This window comes from Trematomus bernacchii, unplaced genomic scaffold (genome assembly GCF_902827165.1).
Source record: "Trematomus bernacchii unplaced genomic scaffold, fTreBer1.1, whole genome shotgun sequence".
NCBI lineage: Eukaryota > Metazoa > Chordata > Actinopteri > Perciformes > Nototheniidae > Trematomus > Trematomus bernacchii.
The window spans coordinates 3,178,473-3,206,435 of record NW_022987727.1 but is presented as its reverse complement, the minus strand read 5'-3'; the positions used below and the strand labels follow the sequence as shown (position 1 = coordinate 3,206,435).

The 27,963-nt window shown below is 41.3% G+C and overlaps 1 protein-coding gene across 3 annotated transcripts; it reads left to right on the top strand.

The window, feature by feature from the left end:
* Window positions 1-50: 50 nt before the first annotated feature.
* On the top strand, window positions 51-27,953 carry stat6 (signal transducer and activator of transcription 6, interleukin-4 induced). 3 transcript variants are annotated; one of them, XM_034144921.1, is made up of 21 exons: window positions 51-412; window positions 1,402-1,505; window positions 19,115-19,260; window positions 19,448-19,592; window positions 19,974-20,054; window positions 20,378-20,564; window positions 20,734-20,834; window positions 21,277-21,425; window positions 21,618-21,734; window positions 21,914-22,081; window positions 22,243-22,330; window positions 22,415-22,537; window positions 22,765-22,857; window positions 22,993-23,196; window positions 23,279-23,373; window positions 23,468-23,601; window positions 23,817-23,966; window positions 24,049-24,109; window positions 24,194-24,289; window positions 24,733-24,813; window positions 24,912-27,953. In XM_034144921.1, exons 3-21 carry the CDS (start codon window positions 19,127-19,129, stop codon window positions 24,970-24,972), a joined length of 2,268 nt encoding a protein of 755 aa, XP_034000812.1. In that variant the 5' UTR covers window positions 51-412; window positions 1,402-1,505; window positions 19,115-19,126; the 3' UTR covers window positions 24,973-27,953. The 3 variants fall into 3 exon arrangements, with proteins under 3 accessions (XP_034000812.1, XP_034000811.1, XP_034000813.1); XM_034144920.1 differs by lacking the exon at window positions 1,402-1,505 and having other exon boundaries at window positions 52-412; XM_034144922.1 differs by lacking the exon at window positions 1,402-1,505 and having other exon boundaries at window positions 52-412; window positions 24,733-24,817.
* The last annotated feature ends 10 nt before the right edge of the window (window positions 27,954-27,963 follow it).

The window sequence follows — 27,963 nt, the reverse complement described above, 5'->3', positions numbered from 1 at the left end:
CTTGTGTTTCTGTGCATGAACCCGCCTACATGCACACATCATCATCATATTAAACAGCAGCCGTGATGTTTGAATGGCAGACATAACTTGGTCATGTGTGAACTTGAACGTGCACGGGCAGGAAATAAAGCTCGCCTCTGGTCGTGTGTAACAGGGAAGTAAAACTTATACGTTGGTAGGAGTTTTCGGTGTGCTCAAATGCTCGGCACTCTAGAAGTTAATTTGCCCTCGGTTAAAAAGACAGCAACTGTGCAGCTTTTAATGGACAAATGTGAGGATTAAAGTGAGAGATGGAGGCAGGAAATGTTCAGTAGGGTGTTCGATCCAGCGGAATACTTATGAGACAGCGGAGGACGAAGAGGAAACGGACCACAGCATTTTTCAATGTTTTGAAATCAATATTTAACTGAAGGTAAGTGTCCTTGTTGTTTGTTTTTTCGTAGGAATATGATTCTGGTAAATGTGTGCGGCCTGCAGCTGAGAAGGCCTTGTCAATAGTAACAATGTTGCGTAATAAAGGAGGTAGTCATGTTTAGTTAAAAAAACTTGCAGAATGTTTCTCGGATTTATATTATGTTACAGTCATGCGATCCTTTATAGGGATTATCTCGGGATTTATTTCAACTTTAACCAGCTAAAGAGAGTTCTGCTAATCATTGTTTTTGCTTATGCAATGATCGAAGGAACAACCATCTTTATCAACTCCTTCATCCTGCGCCTATAAACTGAATAGGATTCATTGTTTTCTGTTAAAGCCTTATCTCTTTTTTATGATTGGCATTAACACTGGAACTGGTTATATATTAATATTCGTTACAAATACAGTTCATATAATGTTATTAAACATAACATTTAGTAAATACCATATCAGGCAAGCTGTGCTTTGTCATCCAGTACATGCTTATTTAATTATTTAAGATGTTTAATGATATATAACTAACATTAAAATGAGAACAATGTATAAGTACAATAGGCTACAGTCCAACAATACTAATAATGAAAATAATAAAAACACATTTTATTTGTATAGCACCTAGCCATACATAATAACAAAGTGCTTCAAAACAGAATACAAAATAATCTAATACAATAACACTAAAATAACATAATTATATAAAACCATTAATGTAGAAATAAACAAAAATAGAGCATACAATAAGATATTAAAATAACAAAACAATATACTTTTTTGTATATGTATGCATTTCTTTTAAATTGCTGGATATTTAAAAGAGGACAAGGATGTGGCTCAGAGGATCTTAGCTAGGCTCATACAGGATTAAACACGTATTCATATCTTCGTAGGACTGGAATTAATGTTGATAGTATCCAACCTGCATAAACAAGTGAAGTGTTTATAAGACTTGATGTGGGGCTAGTTACGCTCCTTGTGTGTCTCAGTTTTGAAAGGCATCCAGGTTCAGCAGTGTACACCAGGGAAAGGAAGACTGTCCAGCTGATCCTAACAATCAGACTGAACTTCTTGAAAAGCTTTTACCAACAAGGTGAGGACAATCATGACCCAACTAAATTAGATCAGCTGCTACTTCCACAGCATGAGGGTTAAGTGAAACAAAACACAAGAGGCAGATGATCTTCATACACAATCCAATGGAGACACTCCTGGAAGACGGAGCTTCAAGATAAAGGCCCACACACTAGGGACAAACAGACACCAAGCAGATAGTACTTAATATATGTATACTTAAACATTGTCTTGATTTGAAAATGTGTATGTTTTATACAGTAATATTAACAACCTACAAAACTACAGTAAGGCTGACCCTAAACCCTAACTACTAAATACCAAATTATCCTTATACATTACATTACATTACATTTAGCTGACGCTTTTATCCAAAGCGACTTACAATAAGTGCATTCGACCAAGAAGATACAAACTAGAAGAAAACAGAATCATATAAGTACATCAGGTTTCATAGAGCTAAAACATTTAAAGTGCTACTCAACTAGCTTTAGATAAGCCAGTCCTTTATTAGTATATAAGTGCTTCAAAAACCCTCAAAGTACACCCTGTAGGGAGTAAAACTCTAACACAGAAAATACCTCCACAAAACGCCTCGTTGGAGATTTCTCATTTTCCATTGTTTACTTCCTGGGTACTGTGACGTGTGAATACCCAGAGGCCACACCCTCTGCCAGCATTTCACGAAACAAAGCTTCACAAACCTTTCAGCGATTCATGCCGGATATGTACAGCGTAGGGCACTGAAGAACGATGCTGTTCCTACTTTGTTTGGACCAGCGGGAGATTCTGGTACACAACCTGTAAGTATTCATTGTTGTTTGTGTATTTATGATGTTTAAAACAAACAAGGTATCTACCACGACTGTTTAAATGGGTAAACATTTTTCGGGCTACTACGTTGGGATCGCGGAGAAATGCTCTCCGCAGACCCATTCTCACAGCGTTATAAACCTTCTTCTTACTAAATATCAAGCCACACTTATTGTTTTTACTTCGGCTGTGAGTGTTTGTGTGTGCTCAGGATGAATTTAGCTTGTTCTCGCTGTATCGCAGAGAGGCTCGCTCCTCGCAGCATCAAGCCTCTCAACGTCCCGACCAATCAGAGCACACTGGGCTCACAGGGAGGGGGGGGGCAGGAGCTCCAACAAGCCGTTTAGGACAGAGAGTGAATACCGGTGAATACACATACTTTACGGGCCGTCTCCACGGCAGCGTTAAAAAATCTTGAAACGCTTCTGCCCATTCACTTTGAATGGGGTGACGTCACTTTTTTTCGCTTTCGCCAAAATGCATTGTGGGCAGGTGAGCGGAGATTCTCAGGATTTTCAAGATCCAAAGTTGAACAATGTTCAACTTTTGAAGCTGAGGAGGAAGCGTCAGCCAATCAAATCCCGTGTACGCAAATCTGACAGTTCAAGCTCTAGCCAATCAAACGGCGTGTATGCTGGGAGAGCCAGACCGCAGGTCATTTCCTCATATTCCAAAAAATGGAGGAGAAATTAGCGGTAGCGAATCAATCACCCGGTGCTTTATGACCAGACCTACCGGGATATAAACCGGAGGAGCCAGGCATGGAGGGAGGTGGCAGAGACAGTGGTATGTTTTCGCCTGTTTTGGGGAGTTTATATCCAGTTTACTTCGGGCTTTTTGGCTTCGTATGTCGCGGGCGGGAGATTCATGTGATTGGTTGATCGCAAAAAAATCCCCAAGCCTCAGATACGCCCACCTCCAAGATTTTTTTTACCGCTGCTGTGGAGACGGTCCGTTACAGAGATGCTGTATGAGAAACCAATGTGAGTTTGGAAAATTGCACAGTATAAATCTATTCTAGTAGACCTCAACAATGGAATTATGATCAGTAGAAATGGCCATGACATGGGAGCTTTAAAGATTTCAGATTAAAGTCATTAGTTTACAGGTAGAATATTCTTTTTCATATTTTAGTATTAACTGCTGCGTTATACTCTTTTTTTGAAAAATGTGCCATAAAAATGATAATATGACATAATAGGCTACTTAAATGATGCTAATGCTTCTTGTACACACAATAAAAGCTCATATTGAGCCTCTGGTTTCTTCAGTGTCTCAACCTTGAAAGATCCATTTTGAGGTCCTTACCACACTGTACTGTACACTCGCTTTCTCTTTCACATCAAATTGAATAGTTTAAATGGGTATGGATGTTGAACCTGCAAATCACAGATGAATTCAAGAGAGCACTTTTTGCAGATCTCACCCATAATGTATAGATGTTCAGCTTCACTTATTGGATACATGATATTTCGGCAGATGACTTGTACGATGCGTTCTGTCAGATAAGTAAACTTTGGGCTTTCTGTGAGGAAGTGAAGCAGTACAGTGTCAGTTGGCAGCCACATTTCAATGGCTCAGCTTTTTTTTCATTTTCAGAGTTTTGAAGCTTATTGTTTGCATTAGAGGAAGGCTACTGGAGTCCAATAACACTTAGGTTTGTGTTTCTGAAAGATGATTGTTTGTATTTGACCTGGCATTGTGTTCTGTTCCCCTGAGGCTGATTTAAAGGAGTCTGCATTTGTAGTATTTATAACTTGTTGTGTGTGTATTGATATTATGGGACTTTTGTGACATTACAAATTCTAAATGATCACACAATGATTGTCAAATTCCCCCAAATTAATTTCTGAGAATGCTAGTAGAAAGTGCCCAGTATTGGTATGACTTCCCATTATGCAGTGACTTCAACAACACCACCATGACATGTGATTTTTATTTCTCTAACAGATAGGATCATAGTTATACAGTCTGTCATCTTCAACAAGAAATGTAGCTAAAGTTGAAAATATATATTTATTTAGTGTATCAACAGCTTGCAGAAGGTGCTACGTGTTTTTATTACTCAATTTAAATCCTCAGAGAAAGATTTGGGATTTTGGGCTTTAAAAAAAAGAAAGATTTGATTCTATTCAATGAGTCTGTTTAGAGTGCCACCTCTGACGTTTGACCCCCCCCCCTGTGTTACGGTCCTTTGTTTCTGCACGTAATATTTTGTAAACTTCCTGTGTGGACTTACCAAGGCAATGTAGTAACTGTACCAAATGTAGAAAAAAAACAAATGATAAGAGAAAATAAATACTAACATACACGTATTCAGAAGGACCTTGTACCTGATTTTGTCTTAAATTGAAAACGCTCCTGATCTCCCACTGAATTCCATTTTTGCCTATTTTAGACATTGTTTTATTTACAGGCAGTGTTGGACGAGGGAGAGGAATGACCTTAGGAAATTTGTTGCAGTTTTGTGTTTTATCTGGGCCTGGCATTTTTCCGGCAGTACACAAAGCCCCCCAGGAATTATTGCAAAAACAAGAAGATGTATATTCTTGTCCCTGCTTGTGAGGAAATATTTGTACGCAATAGGAACTCGAAAACATTGGGTTTCTTGTGTAACACATCCAACATATATGTATTCCTATATGTAGGAAAATATCGAAGAAAATCTGCCTTTTTTAAATTGTCAGCACTAAGTGTGCAGACTCTCAGTACATTAGATAGTGTAGCTTCATCAGGGGAATATATTGCTGACCCTGTTTCAAGTCAATTTGACTTATTTAGAACCAGCAATATGACACATTTCACTCATGGGCTTTACACTCTGCGCAGCATACAACATCGTCTTTTATCCTATTAGAAAAAAGGTTTCCCCCAAAACATTTTAACTGGGATAAAATAGTCAAAACCTCAGGTAGAGCAGCTGGGGAGGGATCCCTCTCACTGGACGGATGTATAGGAATAGGATGTACAGTGTGTGAAAAAGGGAAAGTAAAAAGAAAAAACGTTATACAACACAACTAAAGTTGGTTTTCTGTGTTAAATACGAGTAACATTAGTTGTCTTATTCATTGGGTATTTTGAATACTTGTACTGTACAGTATATGAGTAGTTGTAATTCACAGTGTTAGCCAACATTATAGACATTCAACACAGTTTGAAGAAAGTGTGTAAACAGTGGCTAAAGAGGCAGACATATGTCCTGTACCTTGGCCATGGTTTTACCGTGATTCCAGAGTAACAGTGTGGACTTTGTAGTTATAAAGCAGCCTTATTGAGGTGCTGCCGCAACATGTGAACACAACTTCAACTGCAAGAGACCAAGATGGCTGCAAGAGGATGACAGGATCATTGTATGTTTATTCTTCTAAACTCTCAATACTAAGAGTTCATACTGATACTTGTGTTCTAGCCAAAACACATTGAATAGCCATCTGAAACAAGTCTAAATTCCTTTGCTCTTACTGTGATTGTTTGTTGTTTACTGTTGAAGCTTCTCTGCAGGACTGACTTGCTCGTTTACACTTTCTAAAGCTTTGACCCTCCAAGTTGTATTGGGTGGTGTTGTCCAGAGTTTTATTCTATATCCGATCAATAAATGGAAACTGAGAGGGAGTAAACTGCAATGAAACCAAACCATCAAATGAAAGTATGATGTTACATTTATCATTCTAGACTTCAAAAAGCAGCAAAGTGGAAGAGCAACCTGTTGATATTATCTTTAGAAATTCAATGTTCGCCCGATTTCAGACAAAACAAAGGAGACCACACAGATTTTCAAGGTTTAAAGTTAAACAAATGTATTCAACCCACAATAAACAATAAACAAAAATATGATGAAATATGTAAATGGTTCTGATCAGCAATGTAGTCTAGAGCGTAAAGTTTAGAGCTTAGGGTGTTGGCAGCGTGGAGTGTAGGTAAAGTGTGGAAAGCAAATCTAACAGTTATCAAATCACAAACAAACAAAATCCATCTATTCTATTCTTCTATTAAAGGAAATAGATAATTAACATGTTGTGCCATTCCATAAAGCAATTAGGAGAAGTTCATTTTGGCTTATCCTGAAACACATCTGCTATTCAGACTGCTTGCTAACATAGAAAATCCCCAAAGCTACAAACAGTGTCTTTGAGATAACTCAAAGCACAAGTCAGCATTTCATAATTAACAAACAGCCAGATAGAGGTTGACATAAAAAGCCTCAGGTGTGATAAACATTAATTCACAATTGCAATTAGGGGTTCAATATCTTTCCAAAGGACACTTACCAAAGAAAGTTCTGCCGAGATACTTTCAACACATCAGCTGCCCGACGCGCTATCAAACACAAGTACGGGCACGAGCAAAAAATAGGACTCGAGCACAACCAGGCAAAAAAGGTTTTAGTCAAGCGTTTAATCCAAAAGGCAAAATAATACAGGCAAAGATAAAACAAATGTACAGACTGGAAGCAACGAAAAACAACCAACTAAGTTGGTGGAAAAATACTATGCAGCAACAAAAAAAAACACCAACTAAGTTGGTACAAACAGCTAAAACTATAGCTTACTTTAGGAGAGTATCTTGGAGCACTTCCTGCTAGACAGACAAGACGAACTGGCACTGACCAAGGCAACAGCAAAGACTAAATACACAGGAAAGGAGTAATGATTAGGGACTGCTGAGGCTCATTGAGGCCAGGCAGGGGATTAACAGGAAAGGAAAACACACCAGGTGAGGGACTGAGGCGATCAGCCAGGGCCAGGATGTGACACGCGCGGGGGAAACATACTGGACCATGTTTATTTGCCTTTTCGACATGGATATAAGGCTCTCCCTCGCCCTCCGTTCGGCAAATCCGACCACATCTCACTGCTGCTGCTGCTGCCTGCTTACAGGCAGAAACTTAAACGGGACAGACCGATAACAAGGACAGTACAGCGATGGAGTGAGGAATCAGATTCAGCACTGCAGGATTGCTTTGCATCTACGGATTGGAGTGTGTTTGAGGACAACAACATCAACACACACACACACACGGACATGGTCATCTGCTACATTGGGAAATGCATCGATGACGTGGTACCGAAGGTTTCAGTACGAACATTCCCTAATCAAAAGCCCTGGATAAACGGCGAGGTGCGTGGCAAACTGAAAGTGCGCACTGAGCTGGAGATTTGGACGATTACAGGAATTCCAGGTATGAACTCCGGAGAGCTATCAGCAGTGCAAAGAGACACAACACAGTCTCACGGCATTTCGTGTTATAGTCACGAAATGTATCTATTGATTCGTGTTCACCAACACGATTTCCCCATTTTTTTCGTGTCACACAGAATGATTTTAAAAGCAATGTAAATAATAACAAATTAGAAGGAAAAAGAGACTTAAAAAATACAGATTTCAGTATTCTGAGGCTCTGGGCCCCATTTCTTTTCCTCGCGGACGGCAAAAAAACTCCGACATTATACTATTTAAAATAAAAGGGTTAGGCTTAGGGTAAGATATTGAGTAAGACATTTTTTTTATGAACCACACAGCTTCCGGTCTTCCAAGACCCGACTGGACAGAAAGACGTGGTGCAGGCACGAAACATACTACCAATAGAAATACATTGCTTTTAAAATCGTTCTGTGTGACACGAAAAAAATGCAAAAATCGTGTTGGTGAACACGAATCAATACATTAAATTAATTTCGTGACTATAACACGAAATGCCGTGAGACTGGGTAGAGAGACAATACAAAGACAAGGTGGAATCTGACTTCAAAGGCTGTAACACCCGGAACATGTGGGCGGGACTAAGCAGTGTGAGAAAAAGTTTTTAGAGAGTACTTGTCCATGGACAAGTGAGTTTGGCAATTTACTTGTCCGAATACATTTTTCACTTGTCCAGAATGGACAAAAATTGGGGCCACTGGAATCTTCTTCTTCGCCAACGTATTTTACATTTTCCCACGTTTTTTACGACACCGCTAACGTAAGTGAGCGGTAAGATTTTACTGCATCACACATAGGGTTGGGTATCGTTTGGATTTCAAGGATTCCGGTTCTGCTTTTCGACAAGGTTGTAGCTGTCAGCCTGCCAGACCTCACCTCCCTGATTCAGACTAGGGCTAGGGGCGCCGCCCCCCCCCTCTTCCCACATTAAAAATTTAAATTAAAAAAAATATTTATTTTTTATTTTTATTTTTAATAAACAAGGTAAATATTATATAATTGGTATCAGTAAAATGTATAATCTACAATAAAATCTCGTTTAAAATTGTGTTACGATGTCTAAAGTTACTGATAAGTCGCATGTTTCCTGCCTGGCCTTGCCCGTGTATCATTACCCTCTCTCGTCTGGGCGCTAGCACAGCGCCCAGACGAGAGTGCAGCAAGTGCAGCAGAAGCCAACTGTTGCTATCTTTAAACTATGCCGCCGAAACATAATTTCAGCCAATCAGCGTCGTCAAATCTGATGGTCACAGGGCGCCTACGTCAGCGCCCGGTGCAGTCTGTGAGTCGTTTGGACTCGTATCCAAGGAGACAAAACATGAAGCTGTCATACACTCTGGAAGCTACCATTAGCAGTTAGCATTATCAGTTTTTGACTGAAAAAATTATTGATGATCCATAATTCCATTTTTCAAAGTGACAGACACATTGGATTAACCTATGGATTAACCTTCAGCCGCGTTTTTCGCGTTTTTGATCAGAATAACAGCAAAAGGTGAGCATATCTCCGTGTTTTGCTACCTAAAGCTACGTTGTGTGATGTCTGTATTTGCTTCCCCTGTCGCGAGTTCTGATCGCTCAGTGATGATACTTATATTTCTAGAATCTGTGGAATCTCAGTTTGTTAGCTAAGCTTGTGTGTGCATATCCGATAAGCATATCGATTGATTTATACCTAGAGTGCGTTAGCATTTTTTCGCTCAGGGCTCATTTAGACGCTTCTTGTGAGACTTGTGTTTTGTTTCGGTAAACATGGTTCATATCATCAGTTAGCTGCGTTTCTTCCCGTTAAATGAGTAGGACACATGAATAGTTTATTACATTTTAAGAAGCCCTGAGACACAGTTTCGTGAGAAAAAAAACGGGGGAAAAAAGCCCCTTAACAGGTTAAATGGGAATTAAATCATTTTAAGTAATTTTGAGTGTTCCCAAAGCCCTGGTGTTCTGCAGTTTGTGTGGGCCTACTGTACTGTTACACAGTTTATGCTGCAGAAACTATGTCCAGGACAAGGTGTTTGGAAGTTTTGGAAGATTCATAGCTAACCACACTGAAGATTATGGAGGTATTGATCAGTCTTCTCATATTTTTAAGCCTCAATTTGTCCTTCCCCCCCCTCTAACATCACCAGAAGTCATAATTTAAGGGGTCTTTTCTCAAAAAATGTTTACCGCCCTAGTATTGTTTGGTCACCATTTCCACAGCACAACCTAAAATATTTTCCACCAGCCGCCACTGCTATTAAGAGTTAGATAAAAACAGTCACGAGTTGTTAGACCGGTTCTGACACGCCCTGCATTTTTCTCTGATGACGAGAACTCAGAGAACAATCAGACTGCAACTCATTCTACCTGAAACACTGACAACAGTACATGGAAATCTTTCTAAACCCATTCTGCTTTCACTCAGAGAGAAACCCTACACAATATTTCAGACAGATGTTCAAACAGACCCTGGATATGTTTGAGTTATCTTAACTAACCCTAACAAACGAGATCTCGCTAAGTGGTCCTACGACGCTGGTTATCAACTCAGTAAATCAACCAGGGTTTCACAAACATGGACAAGCGTACTGACAGCGCAGCGTCATACTTCATGATTGAATAGTAAACTATCATGTTAGACAAATATGAAGACGTTCAACTTTTAACATCCATGACTTAAACACTTTATCCAGGATAAAAGCCACACAGTTGCACCTGCAAGGTGAATACAGAACAGCTGGTAAAAAAAAAACTACCAAGTCCAGTGTGAGAAAAAGTTTTTAGAGAGTACTTGTCCATGGACAAGTGAGTTTGGCAATTTACTTGTCCGAATACATTTTTCACTTCAAAATTGGGGCCACTGGAATCTTCTTCTTCACCAACGTATTTTACATTTTCCCACGTTTTTTACGACACCGCTAACGTAAGTGAGCGGTAAGATTTTACTGCATCACACATAGGGTTGGGTATCGTTTGGATTTTAACGATTCCGGTTCTGCTTTTCGATTCCGGTTATTTGAGAGGGTAAAAATAAGTCCCATGACAAACTGGGAGAAAAACCTATTTATGAAAACATTAAGTCAAACCTGTATTCCTATTTACAAATCACTTCATACTGTTTAATTTCTTACGGTTATTGAATAAAATTATATAAAAATAATCTCTGCATTGTTTAGTTAGTTCTATGTGGTGCAGTTTGAGAATGTACAATTGGCCCAGTCTCCTCTGATGTTACACTGCAACCTGCCTGTGAGACAGAGTCCAACCACACATGTCCAACACATAGGCCTAATAATAATAATAATAATAATAATAATAATACATTATATTTATAGCCTATAGGCCTAGCGCTTTTCTACAACTCAAAGACGCTTGCATGCTTACACATGTCCTGCAATACACATGCTGCAGCTGCCCAGCTGCTCACTGTTTGTAAATAAATAGTATTTTCATTTCAATGTACTTTCTATACCCTGCTTCATAAACAATACTGACATCCCTGTGCTCCTCCGAGTCTGGGGGTCGGGGGATGTGAGGACAGCGCGAGGACACAGACAGGGAGGCTGCTTTATTTCATAAAGGAAATGGCGTCAATATTAACAACGTAGGAGCTAAAACGCTTAAAGGGCCCATGTCATGGCCATTTCCACTGATCATAATTACATTGTTGAGGTATACTAAAATAGATTTATACTGTGCAATTTTCCAAACTCACATTGGTTTCACATACAGCATCTCTGTCAAGCATGTGTATTCAGCAGTATTCACTCTCTCCACTAAACGACTCGTTGGAGCTCTTGCCCCCCCCTCCCTGTGAGCCTAGTGTGCTCCGATTGGTCAGCTCGGCCACTCTGTTCTGATTAGTCAACCACCAGAGAGGCTGCGCCCATGTCTAAACGGCTGCTCTCAGCCGAACATCAGTCTTATCATGGCGTCGGTACAGCCGTATATTTTATACGCCAACTAACCGAACTGTACCTACAACTCTTGTTATAGAAGAGTGTGACGGCCCCAGGGCCTTTGTCTTACGATGGGGTGGAGCTGAAGAGGCTAATCAGCGCGATCACGGACACCTGGCCGGAGCCGAGGTGCTAGCCAGCTGCCCGGAGTCAAACGGCGGCCCCTCTCTCCCTCCAAGCAGCTCAGCGATCCTCTCCCCTGACCACCTATCTCTGCATTTACCACAATAAATGTGCCGTGGTTTTGTAAACTCGTGTATGTCTCCTTGTCTTTCCGTTGTGGCCTACGAGCCGGTCATAACAAAGAGTAAGTTATTTTTACCCGTTATAAACTACTACTGTTTGATGAGAAATCAAATCATGGTTTGCTATATATGAATGATATGTTATAGGAGCAAATAATTCAGGGAAGAAAGGATAGGCCTACTAAGTATTTCCATTAAACTTTATTTTTAGAAATGTACAAAATGAACGTAAATATACATATATACACGGTATATCATCCATTCCTCCCCGTTGTCGGCATCTTGCTTATAGCAGCCGGGGCTTTTTGAGACGATGCCTCAGTGTGGTAATCCAGTCATGTATTGTCCGGCAGGAGCTGGCTGGACGAAATAAAATGCAAATCACAAAATATTAGAGAAACTTAGTTGTTTTAGATTCGTTAGTAGTAGTTTTGGTAGGAGTGTGGATCTATCTAATGAACAGCTTGCCTGCTAATATGCTAACCTAGCTTTGTTTACCTTGGTAGCTAACACGATATGAACGTTAGCTTGGAGGAACGGCAACTATAATGGAGTGTAATAAAACTACTATGAACAAAAGTTAGTGGTTCATATTAGGCTAGCAATAACGTGTTTATAATTGCATTATTCTACGGGTAGTCTGCTACGTTCGGTCATACAATGTTTCCCGCTAGCATGTATAGCTAGCCTCGTTAGCTATACATGCTATCAGCGTCGGAGGAAAGCCAACTGTAATGTACCGTCCTTTGGGGGTCTGTGAGCGGGCAAAGAGAGGGGATTTCCCCGTTGTCTCTGCTGGAAGTGTGAAATAAACAGAGTCCCCATTTCAGGGACACCTCTTGGAGGTCTCTAGGCCGTCCTTTGGGGGTCTGTGAGCGGGCAAAGAGAGCTAACCTAGCTTTGTTTACCTTGGTAGCTAACACGATATGAACGTTAGCTTGGAGGAACGGCAACTATAATGGAGTGTAATAAAACTACTATGAACAAAAGCTAGTGGTTCATATTAGGCTAGCAATAACGTGTTTATAATTGCAATATTATACGGTATTCTGCTACGTTCGGTCATACATTGTAACTTGCATGAATACATTGTTTTGCGCTAGCATACAGCTAGCCTCGTTAGCTATACATGCAGTATGTACATGTACTGTCACAATGTACGGTAAATCACCCGGAGTATACTGTATGAGTATTCCGTGTGTGTGACTGCAGACATTCTCCTGCCATGACAAACATGTAAGGCCATCTGCTGACATTGTAGTTGATATATTTAAACGCTAGCAACGTAGCATAACAAAAATGTTTTTCCGACCAAACTAAGGTCTAGCTCCGTCGGTTAGATCGGTAGGATACACGCTACGCCAGCTATAATGTAATTACGTTTCGCGACTGACCGTACGGTAAATCACCAGGAGTATACGGTCTATGACTATTTCGTGTGTGAATGCAGACATTATCCAGCTATGAGGAACATGTATGTAAGGCGATCTGCTAATATTGGAGTTGATATATGGAAACGCTAGCAACTTAGTTAGCACAGTTAGCACTGGCTTAGCAGTCCGAAACATGTTTACACATTTAAACAGTCGTGGTAGATACCTTGTTTGATAAATACACAAATAACAATGCAAACTTACAGGTTGTGTACCCGAATCTTCCCCTGCTCCAAACGGTCCAAACAAGCTGTGCATATCCGGCCTCAAACTGGGCAATGTTTTGGAAGCTTTCGTCTGTGAAATGCCGGTTCTTCGAACCTCTGGAGGAACAGTGTTAAAAAGACATTTCAACCACTGACTTCGTCGTGGTTCTTCCGTCGGTAGGACAAACAGCTCAGATTTCTCCTCACATTTCAGGAAACAGGTCGTTGGCAGTGGCATGACTGGATCGATTGTGAACTGAACCAGAGCTTCCAACAGTAAATGTTAGGCTGGCAGAGGGTGCGGCCAGCGCCGCTGGGTGTGGCCATAGCTCTTCGGGATTGGTCCATTTCGTTCCGGGTACCGCATGACATCAGGCCGTACCCGGAACTAAATGGAAGACTCAAATGGGCAGTGACGTATCTCCAACGAGGCGTTTTGGGGAGGTATTTTCTGTGTTAGAGTTTTACTCGCTACAGGGTGTACTTTGAGGGTTTTGACTCTGCACACCGTTTACATGCATAAAAACCTTCATAACACACAAGGGGACGGGTAATAACCGGAAAAGCATGACATGGGAGCTTTAATAACCTTCATTACGTGTTAAAGAAAGAACATAAGAAAGTTTGACAAAGATTAGGCTGTTAAACGGGCAGCGGGTCCGCTGTGTGTAGAAAGAGAGAGGGAAAGAGAGAGACGCTGAACTGCACCGTGCAGCGATCAGATGATCCGGAGCAGAGAGAGAGAGCTGCGGTCCGCTCTTATTAATCCCGGTACCGGACAATTGTTATTTGTTCCTACTCGGAACCGAATTTTGCTTCCCAACCCTGCCACTGTGCTACACGTCCCGCACCGCCCCGCCCCGCCCCGTCTAACAGTACAGAAAGCGGCGAGATGCAGGAATCGACAAGCAGAACCGAAACTAACATTTCTAAACGAACAATGGCGGACACGGACAATTTGCGAATGAGTTCTGCCTTTTGTAAACTGAGTTTATCAATAATTTGTCAATAAATGAGGGCTAAAAACGTCACTTGTCCGCCGGACAAGTCAATTGAAAGATCTACTTGTCCGACATTGTAAATAACACGTCCCGGACGGTGGGACGTGTGCTTTTTCGCACACTGCTAAGAACAATGACAGACTACAAAGGAGCAGCGGGGGGTGCTGCGGGAGTGTCTACGTGCGCATCTCTCCACAGTTTTTTTGCACGATTTGAGAGCAACCAGGCTGTGGAGGCACAGAAGGATCAGGAGCCCTGCCCTTTTGTTTTAAACAGGGCAGATGTGTGCAAATCCGTTAAAAGGGCTAACCCACACAAGGCTCCTGGACCTGATGGCATCCCTGGCCGTGTTCTCAGGGTGTGTGCAGTTCAGCTGGCAGAGGTGTTCACAGACATCTTCATCAGGTCCCTGCTGCAGTCTGTAGTCCCCACATGCTTCAAACACTCCACCATCGTTCCTGTCCCCAAAAAGACAAAAATCACCAGCCTCAACAACTACCGCCCAGTAGCACTCACCTCCATCATAATGAAGTGCTTTGAGCGGTTAGTCAAAACCTTCATCACCTCCTCCCTCCCTGAATCTCTGGACCCCCTGCAGTTTGCCTACAGAGCAAACAGGTCCACAGACAACGCCATAGCCCTCACCATCCACACTGCCCTCTCACACCTGGACCAGAGGAACACATATGTGAGAATGCTGTTCATTGATTACAGTTCAGCATTTAACACCATTGTGCCCTCCAAGCTGGTCATCAAGCTCAGAGACCTCGGGCTCAACAGCACCCTCTGTGACTGGATCCTGAACTTCCTGACGGGCAGACCCCAGGCAGTGCGGGTGGGAAACATCACATCCTCCACCCTGATCCTCAACACCGGAGCCCCTCAAGGCTGCGTGCTCAGCCCTCTCCTCTACTCCCTGTTCACACACGACTGCATGGCCAGTGCACACACAGCTCCAACACCATCGTGAAGTTTGCTGACGACACGACCGTCATCGGCCAGATCACCGACGGCGACGAGATGGCGTACAGAGAGGAGGTCAAAAACCTGACATCTTGGTGCCAGCATAACAACCTCCATCTCAACGTCAGCAAAACCAAGGAGCTGATTGTGGATTACAGGAAGCAGTGTCCACATCACTGAGGACCTGACATGGACTCTTCACACCACCACCATCACCAAAAAAGCTTGACAGCGGCTCTTCTTCCTCCGCAGGCTGAGGAGGTTCAACATGGACTCCAGGATACTCTGCAACTTCTACAGGTGCACCATAGAGAGTATCCTGACTGGCTGCATCACGGCCTGGTACGGCAGCTGCACCGCCCTCAATCGCAAGGCTTTACAGAGGGTGGTAAAATCTGCACAGAACATCACCAGGACGGAGCTGCCATCCATGGAGGACCTTTACTCCCAGCGGCTCAGGAAGAAATCCCTCCGGATTATAAAAGACCCCCATCACCCCAGCCACAAACTGTTCTGTCTGCTGCCGTCTGGCAGGCGTTACCGCAGCATCCGGACTAAAACCACCAGACTCAGGGACAGTTTCATACCACAGGCAATAAGACTGTTAAACAACTGATCTGCTGAAACAACATCTGTTAAACACCTGAACAGTTGAAACAACATCCCTAATATTCATCTGGCTGCTACTTAAAAATTATTTTAAAATTATTTATCTATTTACCTATAGAATATAGGAAGCAGGGAACCATCCAAGCTGTGTACAGTAAGGATGGGACGCTGTTGACCTCAACTGATGGAGTGTTATGGCGCGTTTCCACTACAGCGCGGAGCACGGTTTAAGAGGGCTGTGACGTCAGCGGCCCGTCTTTGGTTGCGTTTCCACTTGGCCTAGTACCGGCCGGCGGGTCCTAATTCACAGTTTTTCTGGCCTCATAAAATCGTGGGTCTAGGGCCAGAGACGACGAGGCTGAGTCGGGCTGAGTATGCTAAACTAGAGAGAGGATCGCTGGCAAGGGGGCTACAACTACAACAAGATGGACATATTTGACCGTGATTTAATTGTAATACACGTTTCAAAATGATGCCGAAGTAACAACATACTGATACCGGTTAGTAAAAACCATGAATTAATGCTTTGACAAGTCTGCAGACAGACGGCAGGCGAAAACCTTTTAAAATGCGTGTTTTCTAAATGGAGATTGGCTAAGCTAACGCAGTATATGCTCCGACCGTCCACACTCACAACAACGGCCTATACAGACATAAATAAAGCAGCGACTGTATTCACCATGACACAGGCAGTCTGTGGTTTGTACTTGTTTAACTTTTGTCTAGTTTCTGAACATATATGAGGAGCTGTGAGCTCTGAGTGCTAACAGCTAACGGCTGTGTTGTTTTTCTGGGGTTCTCATTGAAGATGACGTCACGGCTCCGCCTACACTGCGTTACTATAGATACTACCCCAGTTCCTAAACTGTAATGGAAATGCGCCATAAAGTGAGCCAGTCCTAACGAGGCCTAGCCATACCGAGCGGGGCCGAGCGAGGCCGTGTAGTGGAAACGCGCCATTAGGGCGTTGGAAGGAACACTTTGAGGAACTCTTGAACCCGACAACTCCGCCCTCTATGGTAGAGGCAGAGCTATGGTATGGCCATGGTTCTCAGCAGGAAACCGATGGACTGTCCACTCCAAGTGAAGGAGTTCAAGTATCTCGGGGTCTTGTTCTCGAGTGAGGGACCAATGGAGCAAGAGATGGGCCGGAGAATCTGAGCAGCGGGAGCGGTACTGCAGTCGCTTTACCGCACCGTTGTGACGAAAAGAGAGCTGAGCCAGAAGGCAAAGCTCTCTGTCTACCGGGCCATTTTCGTTCCTAACCTCACCTATGGTCATGAAGGATGGGTCATGACCGAAAGAACGAGATCGCGGATACAAGCGGCCGAGATGGGTTTTCTCCGCGGGGTGGCTGGCGTCTCCCTTAGGGATAAGGTGAGAAGTTCAGTCATCTGGGAGGGACTCGGAGTTGAACCGCTCCTCCTTCGCGTCAAAAGGAGCCAGTTGAGGTGGTTCGGGCACCTAGTAAGGATGCCACCTGGGCGCCTCCCTAGGGAGGTGTTCCAGGCACGTCCAGCTGGGATGAGACCGAGGGGTAGACCTAGGACCAGTATCTCTTCACTGGCCTGGGAGCGCCTTCGGATCCCCCAGTCAGAGTTGGTTGATGTGGCCAGGGAAAGGAAAGTTTGGGGCTCTCTGCTGGAACTGCTACCCCCGCGACCCGACCACGGATAAGAGGGAGAAGATGGATGGATGGATGGACTTACCATTGTTGGACGACCACTCTGCCTCCTGAGCTACAGCCCCCCCTCTGTGTGACCTCTGTGACCACTTTATGATAAATTACTGTGATATTTTCTATGGCATTTCTTTATGATCAACCATACAATTACTTTTTAAAAATATCTTTAAGACATACCATGTTTTTATTATTTGATTAATTATATACTTCTATTTTATTTTAAATAACTTTTTATTACATGCTATACTGTACATTTATTTTAATAAACTATTATAGTATGACCTTTTATGACCTTTTATTTTTCAGTAGTGAGATGGCCGTATAGCATTTGGATGGTAAATGCTTTGAGCCCTGTTCCCTTTATTCTCTACATGTTGTCCCTAGGCAAGATACTTAACCCCCATACTGTACATAATGACATATTAACTTTTTAAGATTACATTTTATGACTTACAATACTATAGCTTTTAATGACATACTTTGATATTTAACGAGACTTACTTTATGACATACTGAACAATGACTTTATACGCCCCTGGCCCTATTTGGCCGGATGTTCTCTTTCTGACTAAATTAAAGACACTTTATAATGTGAAATCTGTCCACACAGACATAACAGAGATCACCAAATAAACAGAAAGTCATTTTCAGCATACACATGACAAAACACAAAACTCAGACTGCAGACAGATATCAAGCTTTCAGACGGTTTGAGTTTGAACAGTATGTGGTTCTCCCCACATGTTGGAAGCTGATAAGGCTCACAGGGCATACAGTATGTGCTTGTTGCCAACAACATACTAAAGACATCTATCTCTGTCTCCCCAAAGCTATGGTGTTTTACAAACCTTTGTTTGATCTACTGTACATGCAGTGGTTTTGAACTACATTTATTTTTACTAACAAAAATCCCTGTGCAAAGACTAAAACCAATGTTTTCTGTGAATCCTGACGCAGAGTAATACTCTCTGGCAAATAACTTCATTGATCTCCCAAAACGTTTTAAACATATAAATGAGCTAGGGTGTTTCTCAAACCGTTATCATGGGAACTGCAGTTTGAATCCCACATTGGCCATGCTGGTGGTGTAAAAAATATATCTTATTCAACATTGTTTGAACGTATCACATCAGCTTGTTCCAGCTTGAAGTGACCTATTTTAATGCAATACTTTTTAATTGGCTGCTTCATTTCATGAAATGGAAATGCTCTACTTGTCCTTTTTGTTTTTTTGAAACCTTGCTGGCAGCACATCGGGAGAATATTGAAATAAAAAATAAAGTTAGCAGTCTTTAAAGATTCACATCTTAGGGAGGAATAAATTTGCTTGGTAGTGTTGCAAAAAGGATAGGAAAGTAGGAAAGCATACAGTCTTATGAATTGTTGGTTTTCATGGGATTTGTTGATAATAAGAAAAACATAGAATCACGCCTGCCTTATCTGTTGATGCCAGTGTGGTGAGTTTTATCAAAACACATCCTGTTTGTTTACACTGACAAGTTATACAGAATGTCCTCTACTTTGACCTGTGTAGCCCTGCTTGATCATGGCCCAGTGGATACACATGTCCCAGATGATCCAGCGCCTGTCTGATGACACGGTCAACAACCTCTATCCCCCAACCGCCTTTCCCATTGAAGTCAGACATTTTTTAGCTGAATGGATTGAGAGCCAAAGATGGTATGACACAAACACATGTGCACACACTTTATAAAGTAACATGAACATGCTTGCAGATGTACACAATATTCATGCGTATGCTTAATGTTTCTTTCTTAGTCTGTGGCCTTGTGTTTGTGTGGATCTATATGCATTGGTGTGTGTGTGTGTGTGTGTGTGTGTGTGTGTGTGTGTGTTCTTCTCCCAGGGATGACTTTGCACTGGAAAAGGTGGATCTGGAGAGCCAGGCTCAGACTCTGTTGGACCAGACCATCAGCATGCTGCAATCCATTTCGCAGCAGAATGCCAACGTGGTGGACAGAATGAAGTTGATGCAGATCAGCAGGAACATGGTAGGGAAACCCTCTCACAGTGTTAGTCTCCATACTGTTTGCAATCTAGATTGAATGCAGTTGCGGTCTACATTCTTCACATGTCTAATTCTGAGTAGATGCCAGTGGTTGCAGCAGATTTGTGTCGCTCATATGGCTGAAACCACGAAGATGGTTTCATATGTATGGGATTATTGTGTTTGTTGGGTAGAAATCGTTACAGATGCCCACAACATTCTTTAAGTACTTCTTGTAAATATAAAAACCCACATACTGTACACTATACTGACAAGATAGCTAAGGGGAAAAAAAGGTTTTGTCAGTGACATTACCTGAATACTAGTAGCCACACAGTGGTATTTTGGATTGTTTTTAAGGATTTGTAATATGCTTGCTTTACAGAGAATGCTTAATCAGCAGCCTCTACGATTTGCAGTAATGGTCAAGGAAATCCTGGCGAAGGAGAGGGCTCTGCTCGGCACGGTAAGATCTTTCAAATAACAAATACGCTCTGTGTTTAGTTTAACTACAGCCCTCTTCTTAGTGTGTGAAAGGCATACTACTACAAACTATTTTACAGCCTTCTTTCAAGACATTTTCAAGGGAAATGTGTGCATTTTAGTATGCTAACAGTCACCAGTTGGAAATGTCTCTTTAGTGTTTATTGTTCTGCTCTGAGATTCGTGAAAATAACAATTCATCTGTTTTTTTATTTAATATAACTAGTGGAAGCATCATTTTGTTAAATTTGTTCTGACCCCACAAACAATACTGTAAGTGTATTAAGTGCACTTCTATGTGTCTAGCTTCCTCAGACGCCCAGCAGTACTCCACAGTACCAACAGCACCAGAATAGAGAGAACTCGTTTCCCAGCATGCAGGATGTAGACCACCTGGTTCTAAAGGTGCTGGAGGTCCAGGACATTCGGCAGAAGATGCACCAGCTGCAAGAAGAGCTCAACTGGGAAAGGCAGAACTGTGAGGGTTTACAAGGTGAGAGACACAAACACTAGGCAACACAAGGTAAACTGAACACAGAGATTCTCTTTAGTAACGCCCTGCTTCATCTTCGCGTAATGCATGGTTACATGTATTTGTTTGTCTGCTTTTTAATTTCTGTTTGTTTGGACTCAACATATGATGTTATTGATTGTTTGCACAGGGCCGATCCAACAGAATGGAATGGATCCCAAGAATTCAGAAATCCAGAAACTCCAGAATCACATCCAAAAGCTGGAGTACAACGTGAAAGCACTGGCCACGGTGAGCTTGGAAATGGCTTCAGACCAACATTACTGTCTTCTTAGAGGGATATTGCTTGATTATTATTTCAGTCTGAGGCTACTTATCTTTCTAAAATAGATTCATTGATGTATTTTCTCTATTTTATGAAAGAATACTGATTATACTGAGGTGTCAAATGTGTGTATATTCTGACCAGTACAGTATAATATTTGCAGATTTACTTTGTGTTTGTTTTCAAATTTACATTTGGAGATTTTAGAAGGTTCAGTTCATACGTTTATTAGAATATAAATGTAACAGTTGATGCATAAATGCAGTCTTGGATAGGTATAGATGTATTTACTATGTCTGTGTTTGTATGCATGATGTGTATGCATGATGTGTTTTGATGACATAGACATGAATCAATGTGTTTGCCCACGTGCGAAAGTGTAATGTGTTTGGATGTGGGTTGTTGTAGAATCGTTTCCAGCTGCTGAAGGAGTGTGTGGACTGTTTGGATCAATGTCAGACCCGACTGATCAGCAGACTGAAGGCGTGGCAGTGGGAACAGCACAAGGCAACCATCGGACATCCCTTTGACGAGAACCTCCACCCTCTGCAGACCTGGTGAGGCGCACCCCACTGGGAAAATACCAACCAGTTTGATGATTTTTGGTTTTACGCTTTAAAACATCATATTCTTTGGCAAACACATCATGTAGGAAATACTGTAGGTTGTGACAATCATATGAGTTTACGTTTTTGTGTTTGTTCTTTCTTTATTGCTCCCTGACTATCTTTTAACTTTGTATCTGTTAGGTGTGAGCAGCTGCTTGGCGTGAATGGGAAGCTGAGACAGGAGTTAATGCTGATAGGGGAACCAATCCCAGAGCTCCAGGAGAGGCTGGGGAAACTTCTGCAGGTTCTGATCCAAAGGTAGCTCAGTCACATGGCTTTCTTTTTGTATATATTTGCATTTCCTTTTACATTGGAGAACTATGAAAAAAGTACATTTACTTATCTTAAAATGTTCCCTTCCTTTTTACTCTACTTTTAACACTTGTTTCCAAACAGGAAGCATTTTTCCTCACTCCTTTAACTGATTTCTCTTTCAGCTCTCTCATGGTGGAAAAGCAGCCGCCTCAGGTCATTAAGACCCAGTCAAAGTTTTGTACAACAGTGCGATATTTGCTGGGGGAAAAAGTTGCTTCTGGGAAGCCTGTTGTGCTGAAGGCGCAGATCATAAATGAAATGCAGGCCAGGAATCTGGGCAGTGTACCCGGGTGAGTCATATTTACACAACATGGAAGACTGCACACTGCAAACAGATATTCTATACCTCTGCTATCTTTAACAAATATTTAATTTATAATAATATAATATCATTTCAGAATGGGTTCTATTAATTAATGGACATTGACACTCTTTGTTTTGTTACCTGCAGCGATAATGTTGGGGAACTGATCAACAATACAGCCATCCTGGAACACAACGCAGTCAGCAAGAGCACGTGTGCCACCTTCAGGAACATGGTATTATTCAACCCTAATTTCTCAGCCTAGATTAGATAATTGTTTATTTGTCAAGAAATTCAAACCCTCATTTTGCTTTAACAGTCCATCAAGAAGATCAAGAGGGCCGACAGAAGGGGATCGGAGTCTGTGACAGAGGAGAAATTTGCTCTCCTTTTCTCAGCAGAGATCACCATCACAGGCTGTGACACTCCCTACAGGATACAGGTTTGACATATAAATTGTTCTGTCGGTTTTAAACTGTTCTATACATCCTGTTGCTCTTCGAAAGTATGGGATTTGGGCCTTTAGATAATCATGCTTTTTCCTGTTTGAAATTCCATTTAACACCGTGGCATCCAATTTTCTGGCATATCATTTGTCAGCAGACACACATTACAGCAGTGAGCTGACAACAATAATGTCATAAAACTAACAACTGTCATTGATTATAGATGATCTCACTGCCGGTGGTAGTCATTGTCCATGGTAGTCAAGACAACAACGCTCTGGCCACCATCATATGGGACTGTGCTTTTTCCGAATCAGTAAGTGTAATATGTGTAATTTATTTGTATTGCTTTTATGTCCCTTCACTTTATTCTCGGTTATTTAGTCCCTGACATCAATGTAAATGAATATGAGTGTTCTCGCCTTGTCAGCCTCTTTGTTATTGTCATCAGGACAGAGTGCCGTTCATGGTGCAGGAGCGCGTGCCCTGGAGGATGATGTACAGCACTCTCAACAGTAAATTCACCTCTGAGGTCCAGACCAGCCACAATCTGGACCATTACAACCAGCACTTCTTGGCCCAGAAGATATTTGACAAGCCAGATTTTGCCGACGACTTCAGCAACATTTTGGTTTCCTGGGGCCAGTTCAATAAGGTAAACGCAGGTGTATGTCCTCTTGCACAGACATACAGGCTCACACACACTGACATCTCATGGTGCAGTTTCAATCTTACAGGAGGTGCTCCCGGGCCGAACATTCACCTTCTGGCAGTGGTTTGAAGGAGTGATGGAACTGAGCAAGAAGCACCTAAAGACCTACTGGAGCGAAGGGTGATGACACCTCCCTTGCTGTTTAGATATTTAGATATTAGATAGTATCAACCTGCTACAGTCTGTTAATATTTACAAGTGTGTGTTCCACTAGGCTTATATTTGGCTTCATTGGGAAGCAGCATCTACACCTGATTCTCAAAGACAGGCCCAACGGGACCTTCTTGCTTCGATTTAGTGACTCTGAGATCGGAGGCATCACCATTGCATATGTGTCTGCTACTGACAGTAAGTTTCTGTTTGGGCTGTTACGGTGCACACAGTAAATAAAGTGTTGGCATACATACAGTATAACCTTTATATATTTTATTTTAGTATTTGATTCTTTCAAACCCTCCCTTATTTTGTGGTCGGTCCTCCTGAACTATCCTAAATCCTGGATCAAAACAGATCGGACATTGATTTTAGACTCTTACCATACATTTGGACCTCATTTCTTCTAGATGGGGGACAGAAAATCCAGAACATCCAGCCCTTCACCAAGAAAGATCTTGATATCCGTAACCTTGGTGACAGCATCCGGGACATCAACAACATCACACACTTGTATCCTGCATTTCCTAAAGATGAAGTATTCAAAAGATTCTACTCAGGTAATGGTCTTCATGCACACATCAGGTGTTTATTCTTCAGCTTAAGTGAGAAGTATAACTGATTGTTTTTTCCTGCTAACAGAGCCTCGAGCCTCAACCCCCGGGGGCTACATCCCTGTGTCTCTCCAGACTAGAGTTGGCACGTAAGGGACTATTTTATAAGTTAACCATATCATTTGATGCACTTAGAGTAAAATGGCTGTAAGGTCACATGTTTGTGTGTGCAGAGAGGGCAGAGAGGGCAGCTCAGCCATCCCCGCCATCCCCGTGACTCCCAGTATGACCCCCATCGCTGTAAGCCCACCAAGTAATATCTACCCTGTGTAAGTGGCACTTCTCTTTTCTTTCTCTCTTTCAATTTATTTACATATTACCAACTAACTTCCTCTCATTCATATTCCCTGGTTTTAAATTATTGTCATGTTAAGGAGTTTTAGGAGTTGATGTCTTCCATTTAAATATTTTAGTGATGTCTGTGAATGTTATGTTGCAAGAGTAGGTGGTAAACTTGCTTCTTTATGTAATTTCTTCTTGTGCTCGTGTTTTGGTCATTTGTCTCATTATGTACTTATCTTACATATTAGTTATGCAACACCATCTACCATAAAGTCTCATGGAAAAGAAAATACTGCGCAAATACTAGTCCTTTGATTAAGTGACTGAAGGAACCTTCTCCAATTGGCCATAGTTAGCGTACTGTTAATAATACTAATAATAACAGTTAATATTGATTGTTGAAAGCGCTTTTTTTTACTGTTTTTTTCAGGAATCTGTTCCAGCAGCCTTTAGGCCAGCAGGAGCAAGACATGGAAAGTGGAGCTAGTGGGGAGTTCCCTGGCTTCAATGAGTAAGTAGGTTTGAATGTTTCCGTCTATGCATACAATCTATATCTATGTTGCTTTTACAGTGTTTAATGGTCATCATGTGTGTATTTCTGTCTTCTAGTCAGGCATCTGCCAATATGGAAATAGATTTCGAAAGTTATTTACAGAATCTGCCGGAATGAGGATTTCCCATCAAAGTTGTTTTTGGAGTGCAAAGCAGACATTAGGAAGAGACCAGAGTCAAAGTCGTCTGTCTCACCTTCAAATAAAAAAACAAAGGGCATTCTGACTTTCTTCCTCCTTATCATCCTCCAGATAAATCCAACTTTTGAGTAAAAATGTATGAGATGTCTCTGCAATACAACTTGTTGAGCTGATGCTACGTGACAGCAGGAAATCCTTTTATGGACAAAGTCAAACGGAGAACTAAGGAACAGAAAGAATCATCGCTGTCCGCTGGCTCTTCTTGTTGTACACCTGTACACTGGTGGCTTTAGGATTTTGTTGATTGCATCAGTGGACATCAGTATGTGTGTTTTTAGCCATGATGAGGCAAGTATTTCCCTCTTGTATATAACCTTTCCTAAGCCTCAGCTCAAGAATGCTATAATGTTATACACCCCTCCTACATTATGCATGGTAAGGACTTCCGAACTTAGACAATGTTATTAAGCCTAACGTGTTTTATGGTATAGTAAAGATAAGTTACATTAAAGGGACAATAAGCTTTTCCATAACCATGCACTGTGAAACTATACAACATTGATGGACACTTACAATTCACTTATAAATAGCAGAAGTGGCAGTGTTGATGGTGGTGGGTGATGTTTATATTATATCTGCCTTCTTAAATACTTGATAATGTGTATTTCTTTGTTATATGTGTTGTTCGTCACTCTCAGCCAATAATGCATGACCTTATGCAAACAAATGATTGGTATCTGTCTACAGTCTTTGGAGTGATACAAATCATAAATAAATGACCAGTGTATGTCCAGACCTTTATTCCTATGCAAATTCTCAAATTAGATGTTATTTTATGTCTTACGTGACATTTGAATGTTTCTTGGTATTGGAGAGTAAACACATGTTTGCTCATGAGATACAGAATAAAGTGATTAGCATTGCAGTTAATATGATGCATTGCAGGGTGAAGAACAATATTAGTCTGAAAGAGGAAGCAGTTTCTTTACTTTGTGGGAGCTTTAAATCCAAATGTGTTCTCATATTAGCAGCCTTTATCCGCAGCAGAATGTACATCAAATCCATCTTCCTCATAAACCAACTTTTGGATTTCAAAGTCAATGTTGTGCACGTGTTGCTATAATGATGTGTTTGAAGTACAGTGTTGCATGTTTGTTTTCCGGAGGAGAACCTTTTTATCTTTAGATTGACTTTTAGATAAATAGTTTTGGGGCTACTACTATAATCTATTTAAATGTTTAATTGTGGTGACCAATAAAGTCTCAGTGTTTCTCAATAAATAAACTTGTGAAATGTATTTGCAATAACTCAGTTATGTCCATTAAGCCAAACTTTACTGATATCACAGCTGTGTTGCACTTATTGATGCCCTGCTGATAGAGGAATATGTCCTAGAAGTGGTTGCAGGCTGATTCTTAACTTTAACTGCCCCGTACTATCACACAAATAGCCTTATCTGATTGGGAAATGTTTGAGTAAATAAAATGTGTTACTTTGTTAAGTTCTCAGAAGTAACATATGTCAAATATGACGATTTGAGTCAGAATGCCCCTTTTTTTTATACATCTAAGATTATATTTTCTTCATATATCATCTATTTAAAGCACATACTTTTCTATGGTCAGTCTTAAATAAAAACAGACAAAGAAATGATTGGAAACATAAGAATTTTCTGATTTTTTTGACATATAAAAATGATAAATCAATGGCACTGTGATTGGGAAGGTGTGCCTGGTACCAAAAAGGCTGTCCATTCAGTGAAAGCATATTGGTGTATGACATAAACGGCATCACTTCCATAATCCATAAGCCAAAGAGGAGACATTGCATTACTAGCATTGTATATTTCCTATCCATCCAGTTTCAACAATCATGAAATGATTTTAAAAAAGAAAGAAAACTTTACACTGTACATCACAAAGCTTTTCCATTAGAACAATAAATCTAATTTTAACATGTCACTAAAATGTAAATTCTAATCAACCACTGCCAGGGAAATCACACTGAAAAAAAAGGTTATGTAGAGGAAGCAGAAAGCTAATCAGCTTACATGTCTGGTTCAAATACTGCTCTCGGGAAATGTGTCAAAATGCTAACATATCTCAGTGACCCGTCCCCTTCCCTCCATCCCAGCAGTTAGATGTCCCCTCATTAGAGTAGAACAAGATGGCTGCCTTGTAAATAAAGGGAGGAGGTAGGGTGAATGAAGGAGGGATGGAAGAGAGAGGGGATGCCAGGCCAATGTAGAGCTTCAACTTCCAAGTCAGTTCTCTTCAGTCGATTGTATGAAAATAAAGGTGTACAGTTATCACACTACAAAACACACTAATGATTTCATCATCTTGCGGTGACCTTCTCTCTTCACCCAAATATCAGAGAGGGGCTTGTCCAATAAAACGATCTCACTCCGTAATAGCCACCAAGCTGAGCGTAGAAAAGAGAAGGCACCAGGTGTGGTGGCAACAAGCCACCACACCTCATGCAATCTTTCATTTCTAACCTCGAATTGATGTAACAAAGACCCTTCAGTCGTGTCAAACAACACAATTCAACTAGAAAAAACGTGTGTTCCTCATGACAGCTTGTCAGGTTTGCTTGTATTGTTTTTCCATGGCAGACACGCAAAAGTAAAAGCAAACCAACTATCACACACCTATACATGAATCTGTGATAAGCCCTGCTCTAAAAGCAGAAGAAAATCATTTAAAATGTAACCCAAAACAAATATTCTTAAAGTTATCTAAAGTGGTACAAACCTGCAGATTTCCCAATATAAGGCAATGGGTAACACATTTGGTGGCAATTATACCAGTGTTTGTAATGTAACCTAGCTGAAGACTGAGCTCAGAAACGACCAGGTAGCGTTATGTTTTGTGGTAATTTTAATGTAAATATGTGTGCGTGCTTCACTAGATGAAACACAATCTCCAAACTGAATAAATGTGGCTTTCAGAATTGACTCCAAGGCA

What these genes read in the sequence shown, in the direction of transcription:
- stat6 (XM_034144921.1), top strand. Translation starts at nt 19,127, where the DNA reads ATGGCCCAGTGGATACACATGTCCCAGATGATCCAGCGCCTGTCTGAT. An exon ending in ACTGTGCTTTTTCCGAATCA is followed by an intron (nt 22,858 to 22,992) that starts GTAAGTGTAATA and finishes TATTGTCATCAG; the next exon opens with GACAGAGTGCCGTTCATGGT. An exon ending in AAGACCTACTGGAGCGAAGG is followed by an intron (nt 23,374 to 23,467) that starts GTGATGACACCT and finishes GTGTTCCACTAG; the next exon opens with GCTTATATTTGGCTTCATTG.